The following is a 27,751-nucleotide window of genomic DNA, read 5'->3' as shown; positions in this document are numbered from 1 at the left end:
GCCTGGCTGGCTCAGTCGGTAGAGCATGTGATTCTTGATCTCAAGATCATGAGTTCAAGCCTCACGTTAGGTGTGGAGCCTACTTAAAATATAAATAAATGTATGTATGTATGTATGTATGTCACCCTCTCAGTGGGGTCTACCCTGACCATATGGTTTAATATCAACACCTGCTCCACCTCCCCTCTCCCCAGCATGTGGGATTTCCCCCTACTTTTCCTTTTGTCCATAGCACTTATCTTCCAATTTACTATCAAATCTTATTTATCAGGTTTGTTGTCTGTCTCTTCTTACCAAAATGTAAACTCCATTAGGGCATAAATTTTTGTTGGTTTTGTTTGTTGATGTATCCTCAGCATCCAGAACAGTGTTTCGCACACAGTATGTGCCTAATGAATGTTTGTTGAATGAACGCATTGTAGAATACCCTGAAACTGGCTTTGTGACCTGGAAAAACAATAGGAGTGACAATAATGACAATTTTGGACTGCTTTCTACATGTGTTAAGCACTTGAGGAATTTAACTCATTTAATCTCTACCACCTCAAGAGTGAGACAAGTAAAGCAGAAGGAAGAAGGTAAGACTCCCACCCAAGGTTGCACAGCCAATTAGAGACGGAGCCAGAATTTGAACACCCAGCCATTCAGGCTCCAGGGCTCAAGTTCATAAGCAACGTGCTATGCTGAAAAATCAGATTATCCTCTCTGTACTTCAAGCATTTTCCTCTTCATTACAAATTGTTGTGCCACAGTATTTTAAAGGATCCTTCCATATTCATAAAACTGTATGTCACTTTGCCTCACTGTTTTACCTACTTCGCTCATGGTTTTCAGACTAAGATATAAGATAGTGACTTGAAGGAACCAGGAACTGATGGCTCTGGGGACATCACATTGCATATCCTTCATAATGTTCCTACTTCCTACTTTCAGGTGCAACTATGACACAACTGTGCATGAGAAAACTTTTTTCCCTCCCACAACAGTACAATGTTGGCTAGTCCTGTCTATCCAGGTTCCCCTAATATCTTTAAGAATGAGCAAACTGTGATTTTGTAGATCAGAATTCTTCAAAGAAAACAGAGTACATCTTTAAACCACTACATTATAGGGGCACCTGTGTGGCTCACTTGGTTAAGCATCTGACTTTGGCCTCAGGTCATGATCTCATGGTTCATGGATTTGAGCCCTGTGTTGGATTCTGTGCTGACAGCTCAGAGCCTGGGGCCGGCTTCAGATCCTGTGTCCCCTTCTCTCTCTCTGCCCCTCCCCTGTTCACACATGCTCTCTTTTTCTCAATCTCTCTCTCTCTCTCAAAAATAAATAAACATTAATTTTTTTAAAAAAAGAAATGAAACCAATTGGGAAAATAAGCTTATTTTATTTTATATCAGTTTAAATGTTACTTTTGTATTTCTAAAAATAAGTTTTACATGGTTTAATCTAATATTTAACACAATTTTTAAAATTATTTGTTTATTTTTTATTTTAAAAAGAGTATGACTGGGGGAGAGGGGTAGAGAGAGAGAGTGAGAGAGAGAGAGAAGGAGAATCTTAAGCAGGTTCCATGCTCATTGGAGCCCGATGTAGGGGCTCAATCCTATGACCCTGGGATCATGACCTGCACCCCGGCACTAACACACAATTTTGATTAGGCCTGTAAGTCTGGACAAAATCTTAGGATGAGGCAAAAGCAAATCAAGTGTTATTTGGATTTAAATGTTATAATTTTTGTCAACAAAGCTTTAAGAGAGCACAATATAGATTCTTTCATTTCACTTTTGATATATGTAGTACCTTTACAAATAGGGTCATTTTGCTAAATATTGAAGGGAATACTAAGGACATCCTTTAAAAAATTTTTTTAAGTTTATTTATTTTGAGAGACAGAGCAGAGGAGGAGCAGAGAGAGAGGGAAAGAGAGAATACCAGGCAGGCTCCATGCTGTCAGCACAGAGCCCGATGTGGGGCTTGAACTTACGAACCATGAGATCATGACCTGAGCTGAAACCAAGAGTCGGACGCTTAACCAACTGAGCCACCCAAGCGCCCCCTAAGGGCATCTCTTAATCTATCATACTCAAATCATTCTTTTGACACATATAACCTGTCATAATTTTTTTTACTTTTCTTCAAACATCTGCTAACCTAACCTGCCAAATCCTTATTTGTCAAAACCTTGTGTGTGATTTGAGCAGTTCTCTATTACTTTCAATGACTTTAAAATCCTGCAATATTTACATTTAATTGGCACTGGGAAGTGAATCAAAGAAGGGAAAGAAGCCAAAAAGTGAGTTAATGCTGTGGGTAGCTGGGATTCAGTCGGGCTGGGGATTCTTTGAAAAACTGAATAGTACCCCCTCAGAACTATCAGATCGAAAAGCATGGAGGTTATGAAATTTACTCACCTGAAGGTCACTGCTGGGGTATTAACTCCCAGGCACTTCTGGCTTCCTGTTTCCTGTATAAGCAGGTCCCTACATCCAGAGAATATATTCAGTTAGATGCAGAAAGTTGTCTGCCTATACTGGAACTATCTGCAGAGGCCCTATGGGGTGAACTTAGGGGAAATGCAAGAGGCACCGACATGCCTCCTACATTCAGTTGGGTCACTTAGAGAAAGTGATGTCAGATATCTCCATTAAAAAAGGTATCTTTACCCCTTTGTAATTTACAATTTCAAAAGTGCTTTTTGAGATCAAATAATTATCATATTCCCCAAACATACTTTTTACTCAATGATTTTACTATGACTCTTTAACATAAGGGATCAAACCCTATTGCTGATCACTGAGCTCCAAAAAAGCTATAATCTGGGCCCCTGAACTCTGAGTCAGCCATAGTCTTTCCCCTTGGCTCTCCTTTTAGATCTTCAGGTACAAAAGAACTCATCCTTAGGGGGTTGTCGTATTATAAAAGCTGACGCAAGGTACTCAGAACTGCCTCCAGGATTCCTGCCAATGTTTCTCTTCCATCTTCCCGTCTTTCCCCTAGGCTGGATACTGCTGCCTCTGCCAAAATAGGGGAAGAGTAGGCTTTAAACTTAGAGGTTAAGCAGTGAGATGTGCCCTGTCGTATGCATGAACACCAAATGACTCCTAGGAGCTTCATTTTCCAGTTTGGAGAAGCTGATGGAAGACTCCTCCATGACAGTCAGCACTTGTACTCCTGGAGATTTCCACCACGGTGGACCCGATGGATTCCCTAGAGCTGCAGGACTCAGCTAGAGTACCTCTTCCTGCTCCCTGGAATGGAAGCTTTCACATTTTGCTGATTTTCCAGGGTTCTTTTTTCTAGGCACTTCAGGAATAGCTTTAACTGGATGCCCTGAGGCCAAGATTGCTCAGTGGTACTCATTCGGCAGGGATCTATGTCCGTGGTCTGCAGACGAAACCACAGCTCCCAGCCTAAAGGAGTTCCAATTTCCATTGAGTATCTTCTGTTGTATCTCGACATTAGATACAGTGGTTCTGGAAACAGAGAACCAGATTCTCACAGAAAATAAAAGGGATGAAGGGTAGTCCAGAAGCTACATTGAGTTGTTCTCTAAAGATCTCAGGCTCCCAACTTTGTCTATAAATAAAAATAAGTTTTTATAAAAATCTTTACAATCACTCAAATATATTAACCTTTGTGCCTAGAGGGCAAGTTATGAACTCTACCAGAACCAGAGTTCCTAAGGGTGCCCAAATACCTCAGGGCACATGAAAGAATATGGAGGACAAGATCTAGGTTGCACGTATGATTGCTTACAAATTTGGAGAAAGTGGGAAAGGCTACCAAACCTCAATATTAATGCAAGTTCCTGCACTGCTGTGCTTGAGACTTTCCTCGAACTAAAATTCCCCCGACTTCCAAAAAACCATTTTGTATGAAATCCAGAACTTATTGTCAAAGACCCAGGAACAGGCAGGGAGAGGTTTGAATTGGCCTAGGTGAACACAGCTCATTCTCTGGAAAGTAAGCTGCTCTTTTCTGTAATCATTTTATTTAAGATATCTATTTCTTAAACAATATATTGTTTCTTTTTGAAGAAAAAAATTAATAGCAAACATAAACCCATTTGTGTTCGAAAAGGGCAACTGTGTAACTTTTGGCTGAAGGCTCTTGGGAGAAGATAAGTGGAACAGTCCCATGGCCTCTCAGTTCTTAGGAGCTGGCAGAGGAGCACTCTGCAGAAGTGCTGAGGGTCCTCAGCTGACAACAGAAGGGAGAGCAGGAACATCATCCGCACATGGATAAGCCAGACCAGGTATAGATACAAATTTCACTCGGGCATACTGTCCTCAAGTTAAAGGATAGTATGTTTGCATCAGGGCTCTTTGTGATCACTGCCCTTGATGTATATTTGTGTCTCAAGTCATACTGCTCCAGGGGATTATTGCTCTACACCTGGTGAACAGGTGTTATTTTGGAACACACTTTTCCTCCTTTCTGGGAATTCCCCTCACTTTTATTCTATGTTCTATCTCCTGTTTCCTGAATCTTAATTCTTCCTCTTCAAGGAGGAAGAATTCTCATTTTGGTGGAGTGCATTCTCCAGGAAGGTGATATTTTGAGAAGTTACTCATAGAAAATGTCATGTATCATGGAAATAATTTCCTTCAAAATTATTTCCTTCCTTTTAAAGGCATTGCTCCAGTTGTTCTCTAATTTAGCTATTAGAAATTTAAAGCCAATATGATTCCCTATACTTTCTATGTGACCTGTTCCGTTTTTCCTCTGAAAGCTTGTAGAATATCCTCTTTCAATCAGGGGTTTTAAAACTCTATTTGGAATAACTTTTCTATCTGGATAGTCATGCTCTTCCGTTTCATGAAATTTTCTTGCATTGTTATTTTTGTCTTCCATCTTGTCTGTTCTTTCTTTCCAGAAATTTCTATCAGTTGGTGTTGACTTCTTAGACTGACTAGTTTTCTAATTTTCCTTAGTTTTTGCTCACTTAAAAAAATCTTATTCTTTTTGTTCTAGTCTCTAAGTGATTCCTTGACTTCATTTTCCAAATCTTATACTGAGTTTTTCATTTATGCTATCTTATTTTTAATTTCTAAGAGTTTTGTTGTTGTTCGTTGAATGCTTTTAAAAAATATATAATTCTTGGGGCGCCTGGGTGGCGCAGTCGGTTAAGCGTCCGACTTCAGCCAGGTCACGATCTCGCGGTCCATGGGTTCGAGCCCCGCGTCAGGCTCTGGGCTGATGGCTCAGAGCCTGGAGCCTGTTTCCGATTCTGTGTCTCCCTCTCTCTCTGCCCCTCCCCCGTTCATGCTCTGTCTCTCTCTGTCCCCCAAAAAATAAATAAACGTTGAAAAAAAAATTAAAAAAATAAATAAAATAAATAAAAAATATATAATTCTTGTCTTCCTTCATGAACACAAAATCTTCTCATCTTCCTGAGGAATGCATTATATATATATATTTTAAAGTTTTCTTCTTTCCAAATTGGTTTCCTCTGAATCGGTCTTCATTTAGATAGAGATAGAGACCAAAACAAAAGTCTCTATCTTTCATGTAAGACGTGTTCCTCAGATGTGTGAGGGCCCTTGCCTATCTGTTCATGATTATGAAGGAAGGGAAGAGCTAATTGGAAGTTGAGTGTGTGCTTATTGACTCTGAACTTCATTGTTGGGTAAACTGGGTGAGCCATTTATTGAAGCATTGCAAATGCCACTATATTATTTCATATAGCTGTGGTGACAAATAACTCCAAACATAGTAACATAAAACAACATAAGTTTATTATCATACAGGTCTGGGGAATAACAGTCCAAAATCAGTTTCACTGTTATAAAATCAAGAGGTTAGCAGGCCCAAGTTCCTTCTGGAGGTCTAGGTGAGAATCCATTTCCTCGACCTTTCCAGCTTCTTCAGGCTACCTGCATTCCTTGATTGAGCCCCTCCTGGCAGCTTCTCTCCTCTCCGATTCCTGTTTCTGTCCTTGTATCTTCTTTCTCTGAAAGTGATACTTGTCTCCCTCTTATAATGACCTTTGTGATTATGTTGGGTTTACCTGGGTAATCCAGGATAATCTCCCCTTTTTAAAATCCTTGATTTAATGACATCTTCAAAGTCCATTTCTGGGTAACATATTCACAGTCCCCTGGATTTGGACATGGACACTCTGGGGGGTTATTATTCAGCCTACCACAGTTAGTATCTAAGTTTTCCTCTTCCACTGGCCAGACTCCCTACAAGAGGCTCCAACTTGGAAGGGAAAGTTCTGGCTAATAGTTATTCTGAGATCTGAGTGGATTAAAAGGGCTTTGGGGCAGGTGTGTCTCAATATCCCTCATTCAGGATGTAACAGTCACTTAATCTCTCTAGTTTGGGTGTAATATCCATCTCTTTGGTGAACTCAGAGACCCTCTATTTTACCCTTTCCAGAGGATAAACTTTCAGATGTCTGCCATTTTCCAGTGACATAGAGAGGGATACAGGGACTCAACCAATCCTTCTCGTCGGTCTTCCTTTACTCCCAGTTCCAGATGTATCTGGTGCTATCCATCTGGGAGTCTTTTGAAGATTCTGACATGTAAATTATGCTGGCTCTCAGCTTACCACCCCTACTCCTAAAGCTTGGGATTTTCATGTTTTTTTAAGGTGGTTTTGTCAGTTATGTTTTATCAGTATGCTTTGTAGCTTCTGTAATTTTACTGCTGTTGTCTCCCCTAATCTCTGACATTTGTTGGTTTATGTCTTTAAAAAAACCTTTATCATAAATTTAGTGTGATTTCAGGCAGGAGTGAAATCAGATTCTGTGTGTGTGTGTGTGTGTGTGTGTGTGTGCATGTGTGTGTTTTCATATTAATGCATTAAAAAAATTTGATTTGAACTGGTTTTGTTCCTTGGGTCAGACATGGGCTGGCTCTGGCCAGGGTAGCCAGGCACCACATCTAGTAAAAGGATTTTAGTAGCCAGGTTTGTGTGTCCTGCCCTATCTGCCCAATTACACACACTCAACCTTGACTTCTTACCTTGGTTTCCTACAGGTATCCCAGTTCCTCTGGGACTGGAATCTTGTCCCTAATTCCCAGCTTCATCTCACAAAGCAGGAAGCAGAACTAGCAGGAGTCATTCTAAATCTAAATAGTTGTAGTTTTCATAATTGTACCCTTTCCTTGTAGCTTTTTTTTTTTAAGTAGGCTTTATGCCCAGCATGGAACCCAACGTGGGGCTTGAACTCACAACCCTGAGATCAAGACTTGAGCTGAAATAAAGACCTGAGCTGAGATAAAGAGTAGATGTTTAATCTACTGAGCCACCCAGACACCCCCTCCTTGTACCTTTTCAGTGGGATGGAAGTATATACACCAGAGATTAGGGTTTTAGGAATCAGATTCTGATGGCTATTATGTTTATACTCTCCAAACATGCATCAAAACGACAAAATGAAGTGCTCGCCTCCCTTGCACTTTCTCTAGCCTAACAATGCCTGCCTCTTACCTTTGCCTACTTTACCTTTCCCTCCCCAGACTTCTGACCCTATTCTCTCCCTAGAACCTTAGGACCTTTCTTCACTCCCTTCCCATTCTGTTGTATCTGTGGTATTTCCATTTCCTAGCCATTGCAAATCTGCTCCAACTACACTGGGTTCTGAGTCACCCTGGTTCTAAGAGCTTTATATGTACCAACTCAAAATGTACACAGCTCTGTTCTTATTCCTACTTTACAAATTCAGAAACAGAGGCACAAATGCCTTAAATAAACCTGACCAGGATCACACAGCTAATAAGGCAGAGCCCAGATTTGAATCTGAGCATTCTGACTCCAGAGTACATCTTGAAACCACTACATTATAGTGGTGCCTGGTTGGCTCAGTTGGTTAAGCGTCTGACTTTGGCTCAGGTCATGATCTCGCAGTTCGTGAGTTTGAGCCCAGTGCTGGTCTCTGTGCTGACAGCTTGGAGCCTGGAGGCTGCTTCAGATTCTGTGTCTCCCTATCTCCGTCTGCCCCTTGCCCCACTCACACTCTGTCTCTCAAAAATGAATAAACATTAAAAAAAAATTTTTAAGCCACTACGTTATAGACTACTTATAAATTGTATCCATGTGCCAAACACTGTTTTCTGAGATATGTGTGTATTTACATATTTACTTATTATATATCTATATAATAATATATAATATAATTATTATATATAATAATATAATATATAATATATAGATAATATATTAATAATATATAACATAATATATAATCATATAATAAATATATAATATAATATCTAATTATACTAATGTATTAATATATAATTAATTATAATATTATAATATATAAATAATATATAATAAATAGATTCTATATTTATATTACATATAATATGTAAATAAGATTATACAAATTAGTATACATACATACACCCATTTAATCTTCATAGATACTATAGATCAAGCAAACAGCCGAAAAGAAACCAAGGATCTGAACGACAAAATTAACAACTTCTCCTAATGGACACTATTGAATCTTGAACCCAATATTTGGATAAACATATACTTTTAAAGTACATAAAGGAATCTACTCCTGAAATCATTGTTGCACCATACACTAACTAATTTGGATGTAAATTTTAAAAAATAAAAAATAAAATTAAAAAAAGTAAATAAAATATTTACAAATAGTAACCATAAAACATGTTTTAAAAATGTTCAAAGTATCAGAATCATATACACCACATTGTATAATCACGATATAACTAAGATGGAAATCAATTAAAAAAAAAAGCCCAAACTCACATAATTGGAAATTTTAAAAGCACATTTAAAAACACATAGACAGGGAAAGATCATAAAGAAAAGTAGAAAATATTTATAACTAAGTAATAAGGAAAATACAACATTTCAAAACTTGGAAGATGCAACCAAAGTGGTACTTACAGAAAAAGTGCGAAGTCTTAGATGCTTATTTTAAAAAGAGAAAAAGAAAGATTGAAAATTGATAAGCTAGGCATTGAATTTAAGAAGTTAGAAAAATTACATTGAGATTGAAGCAAAGGAAATAAGAGAGAAATTGCAAATATAAAAGCATAAATGTATAAAGCAGAATTCATTCCTAATTAAAGTTAGCTAGCAATAGTCAGTCTCTCTGAGAATTAGAAAATGAAAAGAGTAAAAAAAAAGGCTATCACACACATGCCTTCATGTTTAGGGTTTCTCTATTCTCAGCTCCTTAAACAGATTTTACAGATAGGATGAGAGGATACTTTCTTTTCAAATGAGATTTTTTTCTCATTATTTAAGAAATACATTTTCAAATGAAAATTTCAAATAAAAAAAACATAAGTCATAATCCCATCATTAGGGGATAATTCTTAACTGTTAACATTTAGGTATTGTTCCTGTCTTTTTTGGTCTGTATCTGAAATTTTATTCATGTCTGCATGTAATCAGATGGTTATTTAAAAATTTGAGCTCAAACTTCCCACATAGATTTGTATCCAGCTTTTTTCTTTGAAAGTACGTCATTAGCAAATGCTCTTTAAAAACAAAATTGGGGGAGGCACCTGGGTGGCTCAGTTGGTTGAGCATCCGACTTTGTCTCAGGCCAAGATCTCACAGTTTGTGAGTTCAAGCCCCACATCGCCTCACTGCTGTCAGAGCAGAGCCTGCTTCAGATCCTCTGTCCCCCTCTCTCTGCCCCTCCCCTGCTTGTGCTCTCTCAAATATAAATAAAACATTAAAAAAATAAATAAAAACAAAATTTTGGATGGCTGTGTTAATAATTTAATAATACATACACTGTACTGCATTTGGCTGCACCCCTGTTCTTAGACAATGTTTCCAGTTCTGTGGTGGAGTTGTTCAGCTGACGTCTGTCTACTCATGGTCCACTCAAGGTATGATGCTGTATTGAATCTGAATAAGACTGAGACAGTCTGAACGTGTCTGACAAACTGGTGGGGTTGACCTTCCAGAAGTCTGTTTACAAGAGGACTGAGGAGTCATTGGGAGACCTAAGAAAAGAGCATGCTGGATATGACAAGTTTATGGGCTTGGTGGAGTAATCAGATACTCTCAGTATTTTGGCATCCTTTCTCATCCTTTAATTATTTTCCTGAAAGCAGTGACTGGGTTGCTTCATTCTTGGCTTCCTAGTTGAGATTCTCAAGCAAGAATGACCACCAATCTCATTTGGATAGTGTTTCACTCGTGGCTCAGTCAAAGCTAGTACGGTAACAACAGGCTGCCCACGGCTTGGGTGCCCATCCCAATTCCTTCTGCTGGGTCCAGGGCATGGAGGTCATCTGATATACAACATGGCTTTCTTCCAGGATGCTTACTTACATCAGCAAAGGCTGTGGACAGGGTGGCTGCCCTCAAAGGAGGATGTAGTCACCAAAGAGAGAAGCATTTTCCCCTTTGCTCCAGGCTACTGCCCAGCTTTGGCACAGAGCAAGTGTTGACAGAGTATTGTTGACAGTGTTCATGGAGGAGAGCAATGGGCAAGTGGCAGAAGTGTTATGGCCTGGTGGGCCTATGTTGGAGACAGGTGTTCAGCACAGCAACGATGAAGGGCAGAAGGGCCTGACATGAATATCCAACACTGAGTGTCTACTATGCCCACTTTATGCTATGTCCTATGGATGATGGGAAATATAAAACATGGCTGCTGTTCTCCAAGAAGTCATGGTAAGTATAGGTAGAAAGTTTCTAAATGTTTTACTTAATTTTTTTCTATAAATGCAAGTAGTGGTAACTGCCCAAAATATAGGTATCAACTGATCAATGGTCACTTTCTTTAACCCACTGAGCATATTCTCAACTGATCATTTATTTCAAGGCTACCTCTTGAAGCCCACCAGACTCATCATCAGGAAAGAGAAAATTAGGCTAACAGCTCAGTAAGATTATATAGGCTTATATAAAACTTTTTTTGTCTTTTCTACCTCACTACTTTCCTTACTGGACATTAAGTACTACTTTATGATATATTATAGATACTCAAGGTAGGAAAACATGAAAAACGCAGTATCTAAACAGAAAAAAGCAAAAAATCTTAATAGTAAAAAATGAGTTTTAAAAATGTATTTTAATGATAAAACATAATAAAGAAAATTTGGAAAATATAGAAAAGTAGGAAGGGTCACCTATGATCCAAGTCAATGACAGCTGACATTTTTCTGAAAATCCTTCTAGATTTAGTTTTTATTGTAAATTTTGATTATTTGGTGTTACTTTAGGTGGTTATACGTATACTATAAACATGAATTTATAATCTGTTTTGTAAATTAACAGTATTCATAATCTTAAAAATGTAATTTGTAATGATTGTGTGACATATTTTGTAATGACTTTATAATATTACAACTAATATACTACTCTTTATTTAATTCTTCCCCTAAAGTTAGACTGTTGGATATTTCTAATTTTCCAGAATATTAAATAATGTTGTATTATTTATATTTGCATAAAGTTTTATCTTCTATTCTTATTTATTTCCATAGTATGGATTATTGGAAATGGATTTGTTTGACCAAAGGGTATAAACATTTCTGAAGATCCTGACATATATTGCTTAGAAAAATATTCTAAATGGAAAGGTAGCATAGTTGGCACATTCAGTGAGGAATGTAAATTTCATAAGCAGGCACAACAAACACCAAATGGAGAAAACATCATCACTGGAATATTGCCCTTAAGTCTATACAGTAGATATGAGAAAAACAGATGGCATATCTTGATAATGGAAAACATTCTTGTCCTTATTCAAATAATTCCAGGCTATGAAAAAAGAAAAATAAAGTGAGTAAAGTAGTAAATTTGGCTTGATTAATGATCCATAATCCAGGTAGCAACTTAAAATTATAGTTCATATTCAAAACATGATGAATTTGGAAAATATCTATTTGAAACTACCAGGAAGGGTGTACGTTATTTTTAAATAAGACGCAAGATTACTCACTCATGATTTCTGTTCACTTGGGACTTGCCGGGTAGTTTTAGCAGTTTCAACCAAACTAAATTAACATCAATATTTTAGTAGATGAAGCAGAAGCAGTTTTGAAGGGATAAAAACAGATTTCTCTCCTTTAAAATCAATTGCTAATGATTCAGTATAAAGAATAGTTATTAGGTTAATGTAGCAGCATTCAGAAGAGAAATTATTTCAATGGGATAATGTTATGAGCCTTCAGTTATCTTATGAACAGGGAAATTCTCAATAAACAGTAAGACTTCTCTGTGCTTTGGGTTATTTCTACACAGAACACTGAAATGTTGCTCATGCAAAACACTTCTGCTGTTTTCACCACCAGACACTGAGTGCAGATTTTATAACTATTCCATTGATTCATTTCATATAGGCAAGCCAAGAGACACATTGGAATATAAAAAAAAATGAAATATTAAAGTTTGAGTAAAGATGAGGGCAGTAGGAAGGGAAAGAAAATGATGGGAGTCTAAAAACCATTTAACAAGAGTCACTGAATCTTGGACAGTGGGGGTAAAATGGAAGACGTACAGGTGCCACTAATGATCTATTACCTGGATGATGACTGAATAGTTTCCACACAGTATCTTGGATAACTGAGTGACTACTCTGATGAGGCAAACAATCACCTGAAGCCCACTGAGTGCTATGAGAATGGAAAATAAAATGATATTCCACTCCACTACATGTGCAGGTTCCAGGCACTGAATCCAGATGCTGGAATCTGTAAGGAAACTGACAGAGAGGAGGGATATGGTCAGCAAGATTGGTCCAAGCAAGAAGGCCACAGATGTTTGGTCTGTTTGGAAAATTAATATATATGATTGAAATACATAATATTATTAAATGTGAATACATTTAAAAAATCATTCATATATATATATATATATATATATATATATATATATATATATATAGTATGCATAGCATTGGGCTATGCTTATTTAAACATGATGCCTGCCTCAGAGACCATTTTAGTTCAGTTAGAAGGCAAGCACATATGGATAAGTTCACTAGTAACAAAAGGCAGCATGTGTCAATACCAAGAAAGTTGAAGATCGTTCATTTCCCTAAAAGTCCAGAAGTTAGCCTGGGCTGTCAGAGACAAAGCTGAGCTTGTGCTAGATACAAAAATCACACATGTGGCAAAATAGCAAAGGTAAATGCTGCTAGAAATTCCTAGACTCTGTCCCAAAGACCTTTCAAACTGGTTTTCAAACTTGAGCATAGATCAGGATTATCTGGAGGGCTTCTGAAAATGCAGGTTACAGAGATACACCCCAGAATTTCTGATTCGGAAGGTCTGGATGGGGCTTAAGATTTTTCATTTCTTTTTCTTTTTTCTTTTTTTATTTGGTTTTTATTTATTTTGAAAGAGAGCATGCACGTGTGAAAGGCAGCGAGTGGGGGAGGGGCAATGAGAAGTAGAGAGTTCCACACTGTCCCAGCAGAGCCCAACAAAGCATTCGATCTCACAAACCATGAAATAATGCCCTGAGCTGAAATCAAGAGTCAGACACCTAACTGACTGAGCCATCCAGGCGCCCAAGATTTTTTAAGTTCCCAGTGATACTACTGTTCCTGGTTTGGAGTCCACAGGGTGACTTTAGAACATTGCTGCTTGACTGCTGCTAAGATTTAGATTCTGAGGTGGGAATGCAAAAGATTGAAAGGTTCAATTAGTTTAGTTTTGCACTAGATTGTGAGAATTAAACCACTATGAAGATAATCTTAAAACCATGCTGAATCTACCCTGCTGACTTATGCTCACTTCCAGATATGCTATGGCTATCAGCACTTGTCCTAAGGGTGACACTGTTCAACTGAATCAAAGTGGAAAACTGGCCTCCTCAGAAAATTCCCCAAACAAAAATAATCAAACCTATTTATATGGCAGAGTTGTTTATAAATGTCTTGTCAACAGCAATATGCTTTTCCTTAAGACAGCAACTAAGGCAACCTGGGTACTGGACAAGTGGCTGTGAGCATTAGCATCTGTGGTAGAAAGAGATGAATTCTGCATTTTGAGGAACACTACCACCATGACTTCTCTCTTCTCTTAGTTTTTCCTTCTCCCCCCTCCATTTCTCTCCTATTTCTTTCGTTCTCTGTTTCCTCTCTTTATTTCCTACTCTCTATGCTCCAGGACACTCAGAAGCACTCTGAGAATTTCCTGATGTTGCTAATGGCCCTTAGGTCTCAAGTGGCAAAGAGTATTCAATATGGAACTCCTGAATCTGTAGGATCTTGAGCAAGAGACTTTACCTCTCTGACCTCTAGAGGCTTATTTGGACAATGGGCTTAATATATCTAACCCTAGGGTTATTATGAATATTTGTTGAAAAGTGTGTAAAAAATGCTTTGGAGCCTGTAAAGCATGGTACAGATGTAATTTTCTGTTACTATTACCCTAGACCCATTTCATACACCCTCATACTCTTAACTCAGTCTCAGCCACTAGGGAAGCTAATCCCTTCAAGATCCTTACTCTAGACTGTTCCCAGTATATGCTATGCACAGATCACCCAACACTTTTAAGCAAGATGATTTGCAGAGCTTTGACTTTTCTCCCGGACTATGGTGCTATTTATTCTTTGTGTAAACCACAGGCTCGTAAGTGCATTAGCAGGGTCTGGAAGGAATAGAGACACTTTTTCTGATAGTCCTTTCCTCCACAACCTCCATATACGACTCTATCACAACTTTTACTTTATTATATTGTAATTTTATCTTATCTGTATCTATATCTATTCCCTCACTAAACTGTGTACTCTGAGAGCCTCATTGTGATTTATGCACCCCTGAATAGCCAGGTCTAAGACCTAAAGCAGTGCCTGGTACATGGCAAAGATCAACAAATACCTGTTGAATGAAACTGATTCAGGATCCTTACCAGTCACCATGTCAGTGGCTGTATCTACTGCCCCCCACCCCACCCCACCTGGGCAGGTGGAGGACCTCATGTGGTATAAAAGATTACACAGGGTAATGATGTTAGTAATAAAAGCTGGCATGTCTTAAGCATTTATGAAATCTAATTTGTGCTTTCCTTCCATTTAATTGTGAGTTCTATGAGATAGAAATGATCATGATCTCCCATTTACAGAGGCTTAGGGATATTTGTTTAAGTCATAGATTTTGTAAGTAGCATACAGAAGACTTGAACCCAGATGTATAAGCATTGAAGACCATCTGCTACAAAAAAGCTCCCATCTTAGCATTCTATTCGGTAAGGTCTGTCTGAGCTCCTAGAGGGAAGTAAACCTATGTAATTTATCTTTGATTCTCTAGCACCTAATTCAAGACCTGAACATAGTAGGTGCTCAATAAATATTTGTTGCATAAATGTGCAAATCAATAACTGATTTGTAGAATTTCAACATTAACACTTGTTTCACCCAGAATTTGCCAAGCCTTGGAAATTTCTTTAGGAGAACAGAGACTTAACTTCCCTTCATGGCTGCCGATGTTTTACCTCCAAATATTTGTATATAGTTGGGATTGGATGAATATGACTATCAAGGGCAACTTTAAAGAGTAATGGAGAGGCATGTGAGAAGTCTGAGGTTCTTGCTTTGAAAGGGAAGTCTTCGTTGGTTTGGGTGTGGAGGAAAGTTCAGGGGATGATGGCACAAAAAATGATTTTTTGCACCCAGTGGGACTTTCTACATTAGGTCCCCTTTCCTAAGCCCCTTGTGTCCCACAAGAGTGCTCAGAGTTATTTTCTAGTTCCCCTGACCTGAAAGAGAGCTCTGCTCAAGCACGTGGCACTAGAAGCTTCAGAATGAATGAAGGCGACTATGGGCACAGAAGTAGCTTTGCAATGCAGGCCTAGGTGAGCATGTAAGCCTTCAAATGAATGTGGGCCTTGAACAATAGACCCAGTCACATGGTGTTGAGAAGAAACTGTAACTTCCCTATGGAGTGATACTGACACTCCCTCAATTTATACCATTAGAATTCTGAGCACAAGATGAGACAGGGAGAGATTCAATGAACCTCTCTTAGATCTCCGACTGGGGCCTGCTTCCTCTAGAGCTGTTTCTACAGGTGCTGGCAGGTCAATAAACCAGGTGCTGGTAGGCTCAATGTCAGTGTGAGGTGTTCTTCGATCTAGGATTGGGTTCCTCAACACCTGACTGAACCACCAGCCCTCTAAGTAAGGCTACCGCCCTAGACTCTTCTTCAATACATGCTAGATAATCTCCTGGCTACTCCATAAACTCCTGCACCTGGTCATGTCCCTGGATCTCATTCTGCACTTTGCTGATCACCATGCCCAGTTCTATCTCTGTGTTGTCCTTGATGGCATAGCATGGGTAACATCATCCATGGGTACTGTGATTCTTTCCCAGCCAAGCCCCTTCCCATCTCTAACGGACCACACATACAAATTGGCCACAAAACAAGATTGAGTTGCTAGAACCACTCAAGTCCCAGGCTCCAGCAGTTGCCAGACCACAATAACCACAAAGCTTTGTTCTGAAGTATAGGAAAAACACACATTTCATTTGGATATCTCCACATCAGCCTCAAAATAGTGAATGCATAGGACATTAAAAGACTGGCAAAAAAACCCTCCATCTAACCAGAGATCTGTGTAGGAGGAAATTGCTCTGTGTGTTATTAAACTAATAGGAAAATTCTGCCCTAACGTACCCACATGGAACCCCAAAGTTATCATGGAAAGGGAGCAGGAGCATGAAGCCAGGTGTTTCTGGTTTTCTGAGCCTCTTGATTTGGAGAATTATTCCTTACCGTCCAGCAGTGCCTTCAAAGGCGTACTCCCAGCCATCGAGAGTGCGGCAGTATGGACCCTGAACAAGGCCCAGAGCAGATATGACCAGGCAGTATCCAGAGAAAGCAATTCCAAGGGAAGAAAAAATCATTGACAGCAGTGTCTAAATTAAACATAGAAGAAGACGGTTAATGCTATAGGATGAGACAAGGAGATATTGTGGATAAATGATCAGATAGGTACCTTCCCCTACTCATCCATGCCTACTGCAGACTGTGTAATACCAAATGTCCACATAAAAATGGAAACACTTAATTCAAAAGCACCTAATGTTTAAAATAAGTTTTTAAAATGACTTTTTGCTCGGCATTCCACAGAGGAAACTAGTTAATTTAGTAAATTTGTTCCTTTCTTATGGAATTTCGATATCAAAATAATGATCGTACATTAATGCAGTGAAGGTGTGTGATCAATCAACCTATATTTCTTTATTGAAGATGTTATTTTCTAGGTAGGGTGGGTTCTCTAAGAATCAAGCTATGACCATTGCTTTTCTCATGTGAGGATGATATGTGAATATCTTCACTTATATAAATATGAGGGGGAAACAGCAGGTGTCAGCCTAGGTAACCATATTTATGTTCAGGTGAGGATGGTATTGATGAGGAGGAGAACGTTTTCATTTGAGTAGAGAGAATGAGCAGTATTCATAGGCGGATGGGTACAAGCAGAGTTGTAAGCGTAAGTAGACTGGTCTGACCTAAGAGAGGGCTCCTATCAAGCATCACAGGGGAGAAGTTTATGAAGACCAGATTGACATGGGGTGCTAATGCTGGGGAAATGAGGTTATTGGACATGACTCAGCCCTTGAGTTGCTTACAAAATGAGTGCAACTTGTTATATCCAGTGGCATTTCATTAATTTTTTTTAATCTACCAAAAGGCTGAATGCATAGTCAATATACCTCTGTATACTCTTTATCTAGACTCACCTTCTGTGAATATTTTACCATTTTTGCTTGCTCTCCCTTTTTCTGTATGTATATGCACATATACATGCACATATCTTTATTTATTTACACATTTTTGTTGCTTTACCCCTTGAAAATAGGTTGTGGATATTGTGATATCTCACACCTAAACACATCAGTACATATCTCCCCAAAATAAAGATATTCTACTATTCTGCAACTGTTTTTTACTTTTTTGTACAGGATCCAATGAAAATTTACACACAGGGTTACATCTCTTTAGTTTCCTTTAATCTACATTAGTCTTGCTGCCTTTTAGTTTTTTAGAATATTAAACTGTTTTTGAAGAATACCAGCAAGTTGCCTTATAGAATGTCCCACAACCTGGGGTTTTCTGATTGCTTCCTCACAACCAAACTTAGGTTCAACATTTTGTCAAGAACACCTAATGGATGTGCATACATTATGGGCCTCTCACTACAATTGGTGATGCTTTTGATCTGTTGGTTAAGGTGATGTTTTTCAGATCTATAAACATATGCCACCTTGCAACTAGTAATTTGTGCGGTAATACTTTGAGACTGTGTCATATGCTATTCCCTAAGGACATTTCAACTAATGGATTTACCATCCACTGATGATCCTCATATCCACTGATTACCAGTTATCACAGTGATTGATTGCAGGGTGCTGCTTCTCTAATTCTATCGTTTCTTCTGCATTTTTAACTTCCTATTATTGTGGACTCATGGATTTTCTAATTCAATGTGTTTAATTCATAACTGTTATTATTCTTTTAGATGCTCATTTGGTCCAAGTATGGCAGTGGGAACATCTTATTAAGTCAATTCCTGTATCCTTTTAGATACCCCTGTCATTCCTTGAGCACCTCCTTGCTTCCTGAAACAAAATGTACCAAGTTCATTTTGAATTGATAAAGACCCAGAATAGCTCTTTTTCCAACAAGCCATGTACTTGGTTTTTGAGCAAGGAAGTGATGTGAGCAAATACATAATTTTGAAAGATGGCTCTGGCAGTGACAGCATGCTAGCTGGAAGTGACAGAGCCCAAGATAAGGATTCCATGTGGAGACAACTTTAAATTAAGGTGACAAAGAGATGAGCTAAAGAAAAGACATTGGGATGGAAATAGGTAGCTGGAGATGGACTGAAAAAAAAAAAATTCCAGAGTTTGGAACTTGAACAAAAAGGACAGAAATAGGGATGCCAAGAAGGGTAGTTTGGTTTGGGAGACAATTTAATCTAGTTTTAGAAATGTTGCTTTCAAGTGAGAGTAGAACAGCCAAGCTAGTTAACAATAAACTCAAAAACTGAAAACCAGGAAAACTGAGCAAAACAACCCTGTGATTTTTTTGGAACAAAAGTAATCTCAAATCATATATATTTCAAGTAAGTTAGCATTATTTTACCGATTAATAACATTAATACATGCTCATTATGGAAAATCAGAAAAATATACTTTAAAAACATAAGAAAAGAACAATTCTCCTTTTTCACCTATTTGGTATTATTTCACTGATATCTTCACATATGATTAAAATATCTTTCAAATTATATTTTTCATATTGACATTAATAGAATGTTGCCCCATCATGGGATGCGATAAACACACTTACCCTTTTTTTTAACAGTAGATTACTGTTTGTTAAACTTTATAAAGAAAATTTACCTATTCACTGATGCAGTCTTCCAAAAAGGAAGAAGGATGTTTTGAAAAGATTGAGCTTCTTGTTTACCAAATGTGCTCTTAAGACATTCACTGGAAAGATCAGTGAAAAATTTTTTCATTTGGGGAAACTGGCAACCATAGAATAATATGTATGTGTGTGTACATATATAAGGTACAGTCTAATGAGTGCATACCATTACACAACCCAGATAAGCCTGAAAATAAATCCAGAATTAGAATCTCTCTGAGTTACAGTTTCATCTTCTATAAAATGTAAATGATATAGATGATTATAGTAACTCTGTAACAGGACTGTTTCAAAATTAAAGGACAGAGTGGATATAAAAATTATTTGAAAAGTGTAAATATAATTAAAATATTATCTATTATTCCAAGTACCTTGATTTAGCTGATAGTTGCTTCCAGGGATAACAACCTACAGCATTTTGGTAGAAAATGAGGCTCCACAGAAGAATGAAGAGCAAGCAATAAGTTAATAGGGCTCAGATCACCCCCAAAATATGGCACCTTAGCATAGTGAATACCTTAAACTGAAGGAGTTCAAGAAAATGATGGAAGCAGGATGGTCACTCTGACCGCTCCCAACCTCTTTGCCCTTCTTCGCTGAAACAGGTCATAAAACTGCCATGTTTTATTACCCTCTCTGTACCAGGAGGAAGGAAGACATTCTTATCAGCAGAGACAGGGAATTTGGGGCCAAGAAACCTGTATAAACAAACCTTGATAAACTAAACCTTATCTTCCTAGTTACTTCTTCACCACTTACTACCCCTAGCCCAAACCCCTCACTCTTGCCAATTCTTTAAAAAAAATTTTTTTTAAACATTTATTTTTGAGAGACAGAGAGAGACAGAGAACGAGCAGGGGAGGAAGAGAGAGAGGGAGACACAGAATCTGAAGCGGCTCCAGGCTCTGAGCTGTCAGCACAGAGCCCGACGCGGGGATCGAACTCACCAACTGTGAGATCATGACCCGAGCCGAAGTCAGTTGCCCAACCGACTGAACCACCCAGGTGCCCCTACCAATTCTTCACAAATTCATTGCTGTTTCTTTATGTAAAAGGCATAGAAACTTGCTACTCTGACTTCTTCAGGTCTTCATTCTCTTGTGAAGGCTCCCATGTACACGTAAAATCTTAATAAAATGTGTTTGCCTTTCTCTGGTTAATCTGTCAGTTTTAATTTTCAGACTGAGCCGGGAACCGTAAGAGAGCTGAGTAAAACTTTTCTCCCCCACAGTTTCTGGCACCCAACACAGGGCACACTGGCCAGGGACACCTTGCTCAGTTCAGGAGCTACAGTTAGAGATCCTGGATCTCTGACAAAATCCACAGAAGAATTCTTGCCATGTCAGTTGTTTGGATCTCTCTCTGCCTGTGGGGGACTGGTCAAGCAAAGGTGGTAGGAGTCTTTTCCTTTTCAGACTCAGATTGGCAGGAGAAAAACATAGTCAGAATTGGTTCTTTGGATTGTAACTCTGGTTAAAATCTGGTTTCAAGTCATCCATTAGTTATTGATCCTTTCCCTCCCAGGAACAGCTATCACTTTCCTGTTTGTCTCTTATTTGAGTTCTGAGAACTTGGCTTGGCTTTCTGCCTGTCAGGCAGGCAAGTGTCAGTCCTTGGAGATGATCAACTGTCAGATCGGGCCCCCAAGAATACACCATAAAGAAATTGGGTTGCACCCCCCTGTCCACTAGCTCTCAGGAGGAGGTGTCTATGTCTTTGCTATTGCTGTCTTTGGGAGTGGTTCTGGATCTTGCGAGGACTATATCTTTTGCATCCTCTTTGGGGACATCTTTTATATTCATGGTTAAGTATTGGTTTTGGTTTTGAGTCACTTGATAGACTTGCTTTTGGTTTTGAGTCACGTGATGGACTTACTCTCGGTTTAAATATTTGAAACAATTTTTTTAAGGGGCTCTATGGTCAGAAGTTGGCCAAACTGAAAATTCATATTCAGATCCTGATAGACACTTAAAATCAAGGCCGTCTCTCCTAAGCTGAAATGGGGCCCTCAGAGGGAAAGAAAGGATGCTGAAGGCTTTGTGAAATAATTTTGAAAATATTAGAAAGATATACCACTGTAAATCTAGAACACAGAAATTTTTTTACTTCCATCTTAGTTGAAATTTGTCTGCCTAATATAAAGAAGCAAATTGAAGATAATGTAGTTGGATGGGTGGGCCAGTCCCTTGATAACATTCAGGCTGTGACCCAGTTCCTTCAGTAATTAAAAACCAACTCTCCTTGCCCTACAAATCTAGTCTTTATGGAACTAGAAGCTAAAAGCAATTCAAAGTTCCACCTATCTATCCTTACCAATTCCCAAACCTATTCATCTCGAAATGCCTGTAGATGTTGTAAAAGATCAGGACATTGGAAACAGAATTGCCCCAAGCTTCAGTAAAAGAGGAAAAAATCTAAATAGTAATTTTTCTAGACCTCTTAATAATAGACAAATATGCCCCCAAACTCCTTCTGAAAGGGATTCTATATTCTCTATCCCTGGGAGCTATAACTCTTACCATGTCTTTGAAATGTAAACATCCCAGGAGATAATTAAAACACTGCTCACAATTGCCTGGGACTGAAGGGGTGGGGGAGAGAGGGCCTGGAGGTAGGGGAGGAGTTTAAAAAAAAAAAACTGCTATAGAAATTCCTTCACCCCAAATCTAGCCCGCAGACTTCATAAAATGATTTGTCAAGGGCAGATAAAAATCTTAACAGTCTTCTCCACAAATGTTAGTAAAAAGCTATAGCTAACTGAGCTGGTAGCCATGATTTCTTCTACCAGAAACACAATATGGACTCTTTTATAAACTAGTGAGTTTTGTATCAAAACAAAGGCTGTACAATCTCTGTGTCTGTCTATATGTTTCTTTATGTCTATATGTGTATGTTACAGATGTGTGATATTTTCCTACCTTCAGATGATATTACCAAAACAATTTATAACATCTCTCAAAAGGGTTCTATTCTAATTGGAGTAGAGATAAATGAGTTCTCATATAAATTAAGTATTCTTAAAACTCTCAGAAACACAGAGACTAATCTAAAAAAAATTTAAGTTCACAAGATCTGGGATAATCCTTGGTAAATAAAGCTAGTTTAAAAATTGTTGGGGACAAAACCTAACAAGCATATCTTTAGAGTTGTCATCATTAAACATAACACAGTCATACAATTTTTTTCTATCTAGGATTACTAGTCAAAGAAACTTATGTTATTTCTACTGTGTGTTTAAGAATATAGAACCATAAATTCAACCTAAAACAAAAGCCTACAGTAAAAATAAATTGCTGAATGTATGTCAAGCACAGCAGTTGAGAGAAAGAGAGAAAATGCATGTTCAACTTTTTAGGTGTTTCATTTCTATGGTGTTTGAAGCTTGCCTAATATATATATAATTCACAAAATTTGTCAACCAGAAAATAACTTAAAATGATAGCTAACTTTGTCTATTGTGTCAGGAAATCTTCCTGAGTAATCTAAGTAACCTAAGTGTTCAGAGCAAGTTAAATACATATGTGATGAAAGTTTAATACTGAATTTTTCAATAATGATTAGGTTTTATAAAATACATCGGTTTTAAATTAGCTTCCAAAATCTTTTTGCTAACTTAAAACCTTAAAGTTACACTAAGTCAAGTTAAATGATGGTAATTCATTGAATAGGTACATCACTTACAAACAAAATAAGTTACTGAAACATTGCTTACTGAACATAAGTTTATCTACTTTTCTCTTTCTATTAGGGAGGAACTAAAGATATTTGGGTCTGTTAGTAAATGTCTTGTGCCACACTGAAAAATCACACTATGAGGAAACATATGCTTTAGACATTATAAAATAGCAGAGGAGGAGCCAAGATGGGGGAACAGCATGGAAGTTTTTTTTTGCATCTTGCATCCATGAAATACAGACAGATCAATACTAAACCACCCTGCACATCTAGAAAACTGATTTGAGGTTTAACACAACAATCTGCACAAACCAAACCACAGAACTCAGCAGGTACGCTGCATGGAGAGGTAAACTGGGGGAGATAGAAGCCATGGAGGGCAGGGAGCTGTTTTTGCTTCCAGAGGGAGGGGGAGAGAGTATGGGAAAAGCACCGCCCGTGAAAAGCAGCAGGAGAAAAAGTGGAAACAGCTGCAGGGACTGAACTAAAAAGGGAGAAAGGAGAAAGGAGAGGGTTTAAATTCCACTAAGACTCTATAAACAAGGGGAGCACAGAGTTTGAAACTCCGCAGTGGATACCAGGTGGTGCTCTGGTGGGAAGGACGAATCCCCAGGAGCAGAGAGCAAGGTCCTCAGGCCATAGAAAAGAGGTGGTTCCCCTGCTAGGAGGACATATGGTGGAGGCTGTGTGCCTTCCCCCACGGCCTCACAGGCAAAGGTGTCGGTAGACCCTGGAGAGCAACTACATTCGCTGGTGCTGGAACAAGGTCGTTAACAGTGAAGCCTGGTGCCAGCCATGTGTTGAGATTTTCCATAATCCCTGAAACGCTGCTGCTACACGGTTGCGTGAACATTTTCTAGGGCGGGCTGGCACCCAGCTGCAGTCTCTGGGCATTGGCAGAAGCATGGTCCATGAACGTTCCTGGGTGGGGTCGGCACCTGGCCATTGCTCCGTGAACGCTCCCCCACAAGGTCTGAGCAGGTCAAAGCCACGGTCCCTCAGAAGTGAGGTGTCGGGAGACACAGCTGCATCTGAGATAAAATTCAGGAGGGAGGTGCCTCCTGGAAACCTGACCGCGCTTGGTTACGGACAGTGTAAAAGCGGGGAGTGAATGGAAGCCGGAGACAAAGGACAGGTGTGCGATTGCTGATTGGGGAGAACAGACTTCTCCCCGAAGTCTGGCTGGCTGGGTGATGCCATTTTCACCCCTCATGCGCATGGGCATATACACCTACAAGCGCCACGACAACAATCCACCCCAGTAAGCTAAGCAGCGCCATCTAGTGGAGGATGGAGCCATTATACTAAGCCCCACACAACTGGGCAAACCTCACTCTTCAGGAACACAAATCTCTCTGCCTGCTTAGTTCATGGACTATAAATTGCTTCATAGTTTGACTTCTAGGGGAAAACGATGCAATTTCAATTGCATTTTAGTATGTTCACTGGTCCATCTATTCGATTTTTTTTCTCTTTTTCATTTGTTTTCTTTTTCTTGAATACAGAAAGAGAAAAAAAATTTTTATTTTTAATTTTCATTAAAGATATTTTCTTTATTTTTTTCACTGTATTCTTTACTTTTTTGTGAATTTTTCAAATTCTATTTTACTTCCATCATTTCATTTTCTTTCAGTGTATTCATTTTTTTCAAATTTTCAAACATTTTTCTCCTCCCACCCCCTTTTTTCTCTAATTGATAAAACTCCTTTTAATAACCAGACCAAAACACACCTAGGATCTAACATTGTTTATTTGATTCTTTTGTGTGTGGGGGGGGGGGGCAGGTGTTTTTTTTTTTAATTTTATTTTTTTACCTTATTAATTCCTTTTCTTCCTTCAAAATGATGAAATGAAGGAATTCATCCCAAAAGAAAGAGCAGGAAGAAATGGCAGCCAGGCACTTAACCAACACAGATACAAGCAAGATGTCTGAACCAGAATTTAGAATCACAACAATAAGAATACTAGCTGGGGTCAAAAATAGATTAAAATCCCTGTCTACAGTGACAAAAGAAGTAAAATCTAGTCAGGATGAAATAAAAAAATGCTATAAGTGAGCTGTAATCTCGAATGGATGCCACAGCAGTAGGATGCATGAGGCAGAACAGTGAAACAGTGATATAGAGGACAAACTTATGGAGAACAATGAAGTGGAAAAAAGAGGGAGACTAAGGCAAAAGAGCACAATTTGACAATTAGAGAAATCAGTGACTCATTAGAAAGGAACATCATCAGAATCACAGGGGTAACAGAAGATGAAGAGAAAAAGGGGTAGAAAGGTTATATGAGCAAATCATAGCAGAAAACTTTCCTAACCTGGGGAAAGACATAGATATCAAAATCCAGGAAGCACAGAGGACTCCCATGAGATTCAACAAAAAAGACCATCAGCAAGGTATATCATAGTCAAATTTACAAAAGACTCAGGCAAGGAAAGAATCATGAAAGCAGCAAAGGGAAAAAAGTCCTTAATCTACAAGGGAAGACAGATCAGGTTTGCAGCAGACCTATCCACAAAAACTTGGCAGTCCAGAAAGGAATGGCAGGATATATTCAATGTGCTGAATTGGAAAAATATGCAGCCAAGAATTCTTTCTCCAGTAAGGATGTCATTCCAAATAGAAGGAGAGATTAAAAGTTTCCCAGACAAATGAAAATTAAAGGACTTCATGGCCACTAAACCATCCCTGAAAGAAAATTTAAGGGTGAATCTCTGAGGGGAGAGAAGACAGAAAAAAAAGAAAAGAAGAGAAAAGAAAGAAAGAAAGAAAGAAAGAAAGAAAGAAAGAAAGAAAGAAAGAAAGAAAGAAAAGAAGAGAAAAGAAAGGATAGGAAAAGAAAAAGACCAAAAGCAACAAAGACTAGAAAGTACCAGAGACACCACCAGACACTCCAACTCTACAAGCAACATAATGGCAATAAATTAATATTTGTCAGTACTCACTCTAAACATCAATGGACTAAATGCTCCAGTTAAAAGACATAGGGTAACAGAATGGATAAGAAAGGAAGATCCATTTATATGCTGTTTACAAGAGACCCACTTTAGACCTAATGACACCTTAAGATTGAAAGTAAGGGGATGGAGAGCCATCTATTGTGCTAATGGTTGACAAAAGAAAGCCGGAGTACCATACTTACATCAGACAATCTAGACTTTAAAATAAAGAGTGTAACAAAAGGTGAAGAGGAACATTGTATCATAGTTAAGGGGTCTAGCCACCAAGACCTAGCAATTGTAAACATTTATGCTCCAAATGTGGCACACCCAAATATATACATCAATTAATCACAAACATGAAGAAACTCATTGATAATAATACCATAATAGTAGGGGACTTCAACACCCCACTTATAGCAATGGGCAGATCATCTAAACAGGAAATCAACAAGGAAACAATGGCTTTGAATGACACACTGGACCAGATGGACTGAACAGAAATATTCAGAACATTTCATCCTAAAGCAGCAGAATATACATTTTTCTCCAGTGCACATGCAACGTTCTCTGGAATAGATCACATACTGGACACAAATCATCCCTCAATAAGTACAAAAAGAACGAGATTGTACCATGCATATTTTCAGACCACAATGCTGTGAAACTTGAAATCAACTACAAGAAAAAATTTGGAAAGATAACAAATACTTGGAGACTAAATAACATCCTACTAAAGAAAGAATGGGCTAAACAAGAAATTAAAGAGGAAATGGAAAAGTACATGGAAACCAATGAAAATGATAACACCACATCCCAAAACCTATGTGACACAAAAAAGGCAGTCATAAGAGGGAAGTATATAGCAATCCAGGTCTTCCTAAAGAAGGAAGAAAGGTCTCACATACACAACATAACCTTACACCTTAAAGAGATGAGAAAAGAACAGCATATAAAACCCAAAGCAGCAGAAGTCAGGAAATAATAAAGATTACAGCAGAAATCAATGCTATCAAAAGAAAAACAAACAAACAAACAAACAAACCCAGAACAGATCAATGAAACCAGGAGCTCGTTCTTTGAAAGAATTAACAAAACTGATAAACCACTAGCCAGTTTGATCAAAAAGAGAAAGAAAAGGACACAAACAAATAAAATCAAGAATGAAAGAGGAAAGATCACAACCAACACAGCAGAAATAAAAACAATAATAAGAGAATACTATTTGCAGTTATATGCCAATAAATGGGCAATCTGGAAAAAATGGACAAATTCCTAGAAACATATACACTACCAAAACTGAAACAGGAAGAAATAGAAAATTTGACTAGACCCATAACCAGGAAAGAAATCAATTAGTAATCAAAAATCTCCCATAAAACAAGAGTCCAGGGCCAGATGGCTTTCCAGGGGAATTCTACTAAATATTTAAGGAAGAGTTAACACCTATTCTCTTGAAGCTGTTCCAAAAAACAGAAATGGAAGGAAAACTTCCAAACTCTTTCTATGAAGCCAACATTACCTTGATTCCAAAACCAGACACAGACCCCACTAAAAAGGAGAACTATAGACCAATTTCCCTTATGAACATGGATGCAAAAACCCTCAACAAGATATTAGCCAACTGGCTCCAACAATACATTAAAAAAATCCCACAACCAAGTGGAATTTATACCTGGCATGCAGGGCTGGTTCAATATCCGCAAAACAATCAATGTGATTCATCATATCAATAAAAGAAAGGAAAAGAAACACATGATCCTCTCAAAAGATGCAGAGAAAGCATTTAA

General features: G+C 38.3%; 1 protein-coding gene and 1 non-coding gene across 5 annotated transcripts in view; one reads left to right on the top strand and one right to left on the bottom strand.

Annotated features, from left to right (window-relative positions):
- On the top strand, positions 1 to 73 carry TRNAK-CUU (transfer RNA lysine (anticodon CUU)). Its single transcript has one exon. It is a non-coding gene; the product is annotated as a tRNA-Lys (tRNA).
- A 5,640-nt stretch (positions 74 to 5,713) lies between these two features.
- Positions 5,714 to 27,751, bottom strand: part of TM4SF18 (transmembrane 4 L six family member 18) — a 62,209-nt gene continuing 40,171 nt past the window's right edge. For 3 of the 4 annotated variants that reach the window (XM_053221315.1, XM_053221316.1, XM_015072525.3), the window contains 3 exons: positions 16,682 to 16,824; positions 12,478 to 12,658; positions 5,714 to 11,715 (listed from right to left, as the gene is read on the bottom strand). In XM_053221315.1, coding sequence (XP_053077290.1) covers positions 11,701 to 11,715; positions 12,478 to 12,658; positions 16,682 to 16,824 — 339 coding nt within the window. In that variant the 3' untranslated portion in view covers positions 5,714 to 11,700. The remainder of the gene's footprint in view (positions 11,716 to 12,477; positions 12,659 to 16,681; positions 16,825 to 27,751) is intronic. The other variant, XM_015072526.3, reaches the window with a different exon arrangement.

Source organism: Acinonyx jubatus, chromosome C2 (genome assembly GCF_027475565.1).
Source record: "Acinonyx jubatus isolate Ajub_Pintada_27869175 chromosome C2, VMU_Ajub_asm_v1.0, whole genome shotgun sequence".
Lineage (NCBI taxonomy): Eukaryota > Metazoa > Chordata > Mammalia > Carnivora > Felidae > Acinonyx > Acinonyx jubatus.
This window is presented reverse-complemented; position numbering and strand designations above follow the sequence as displayed.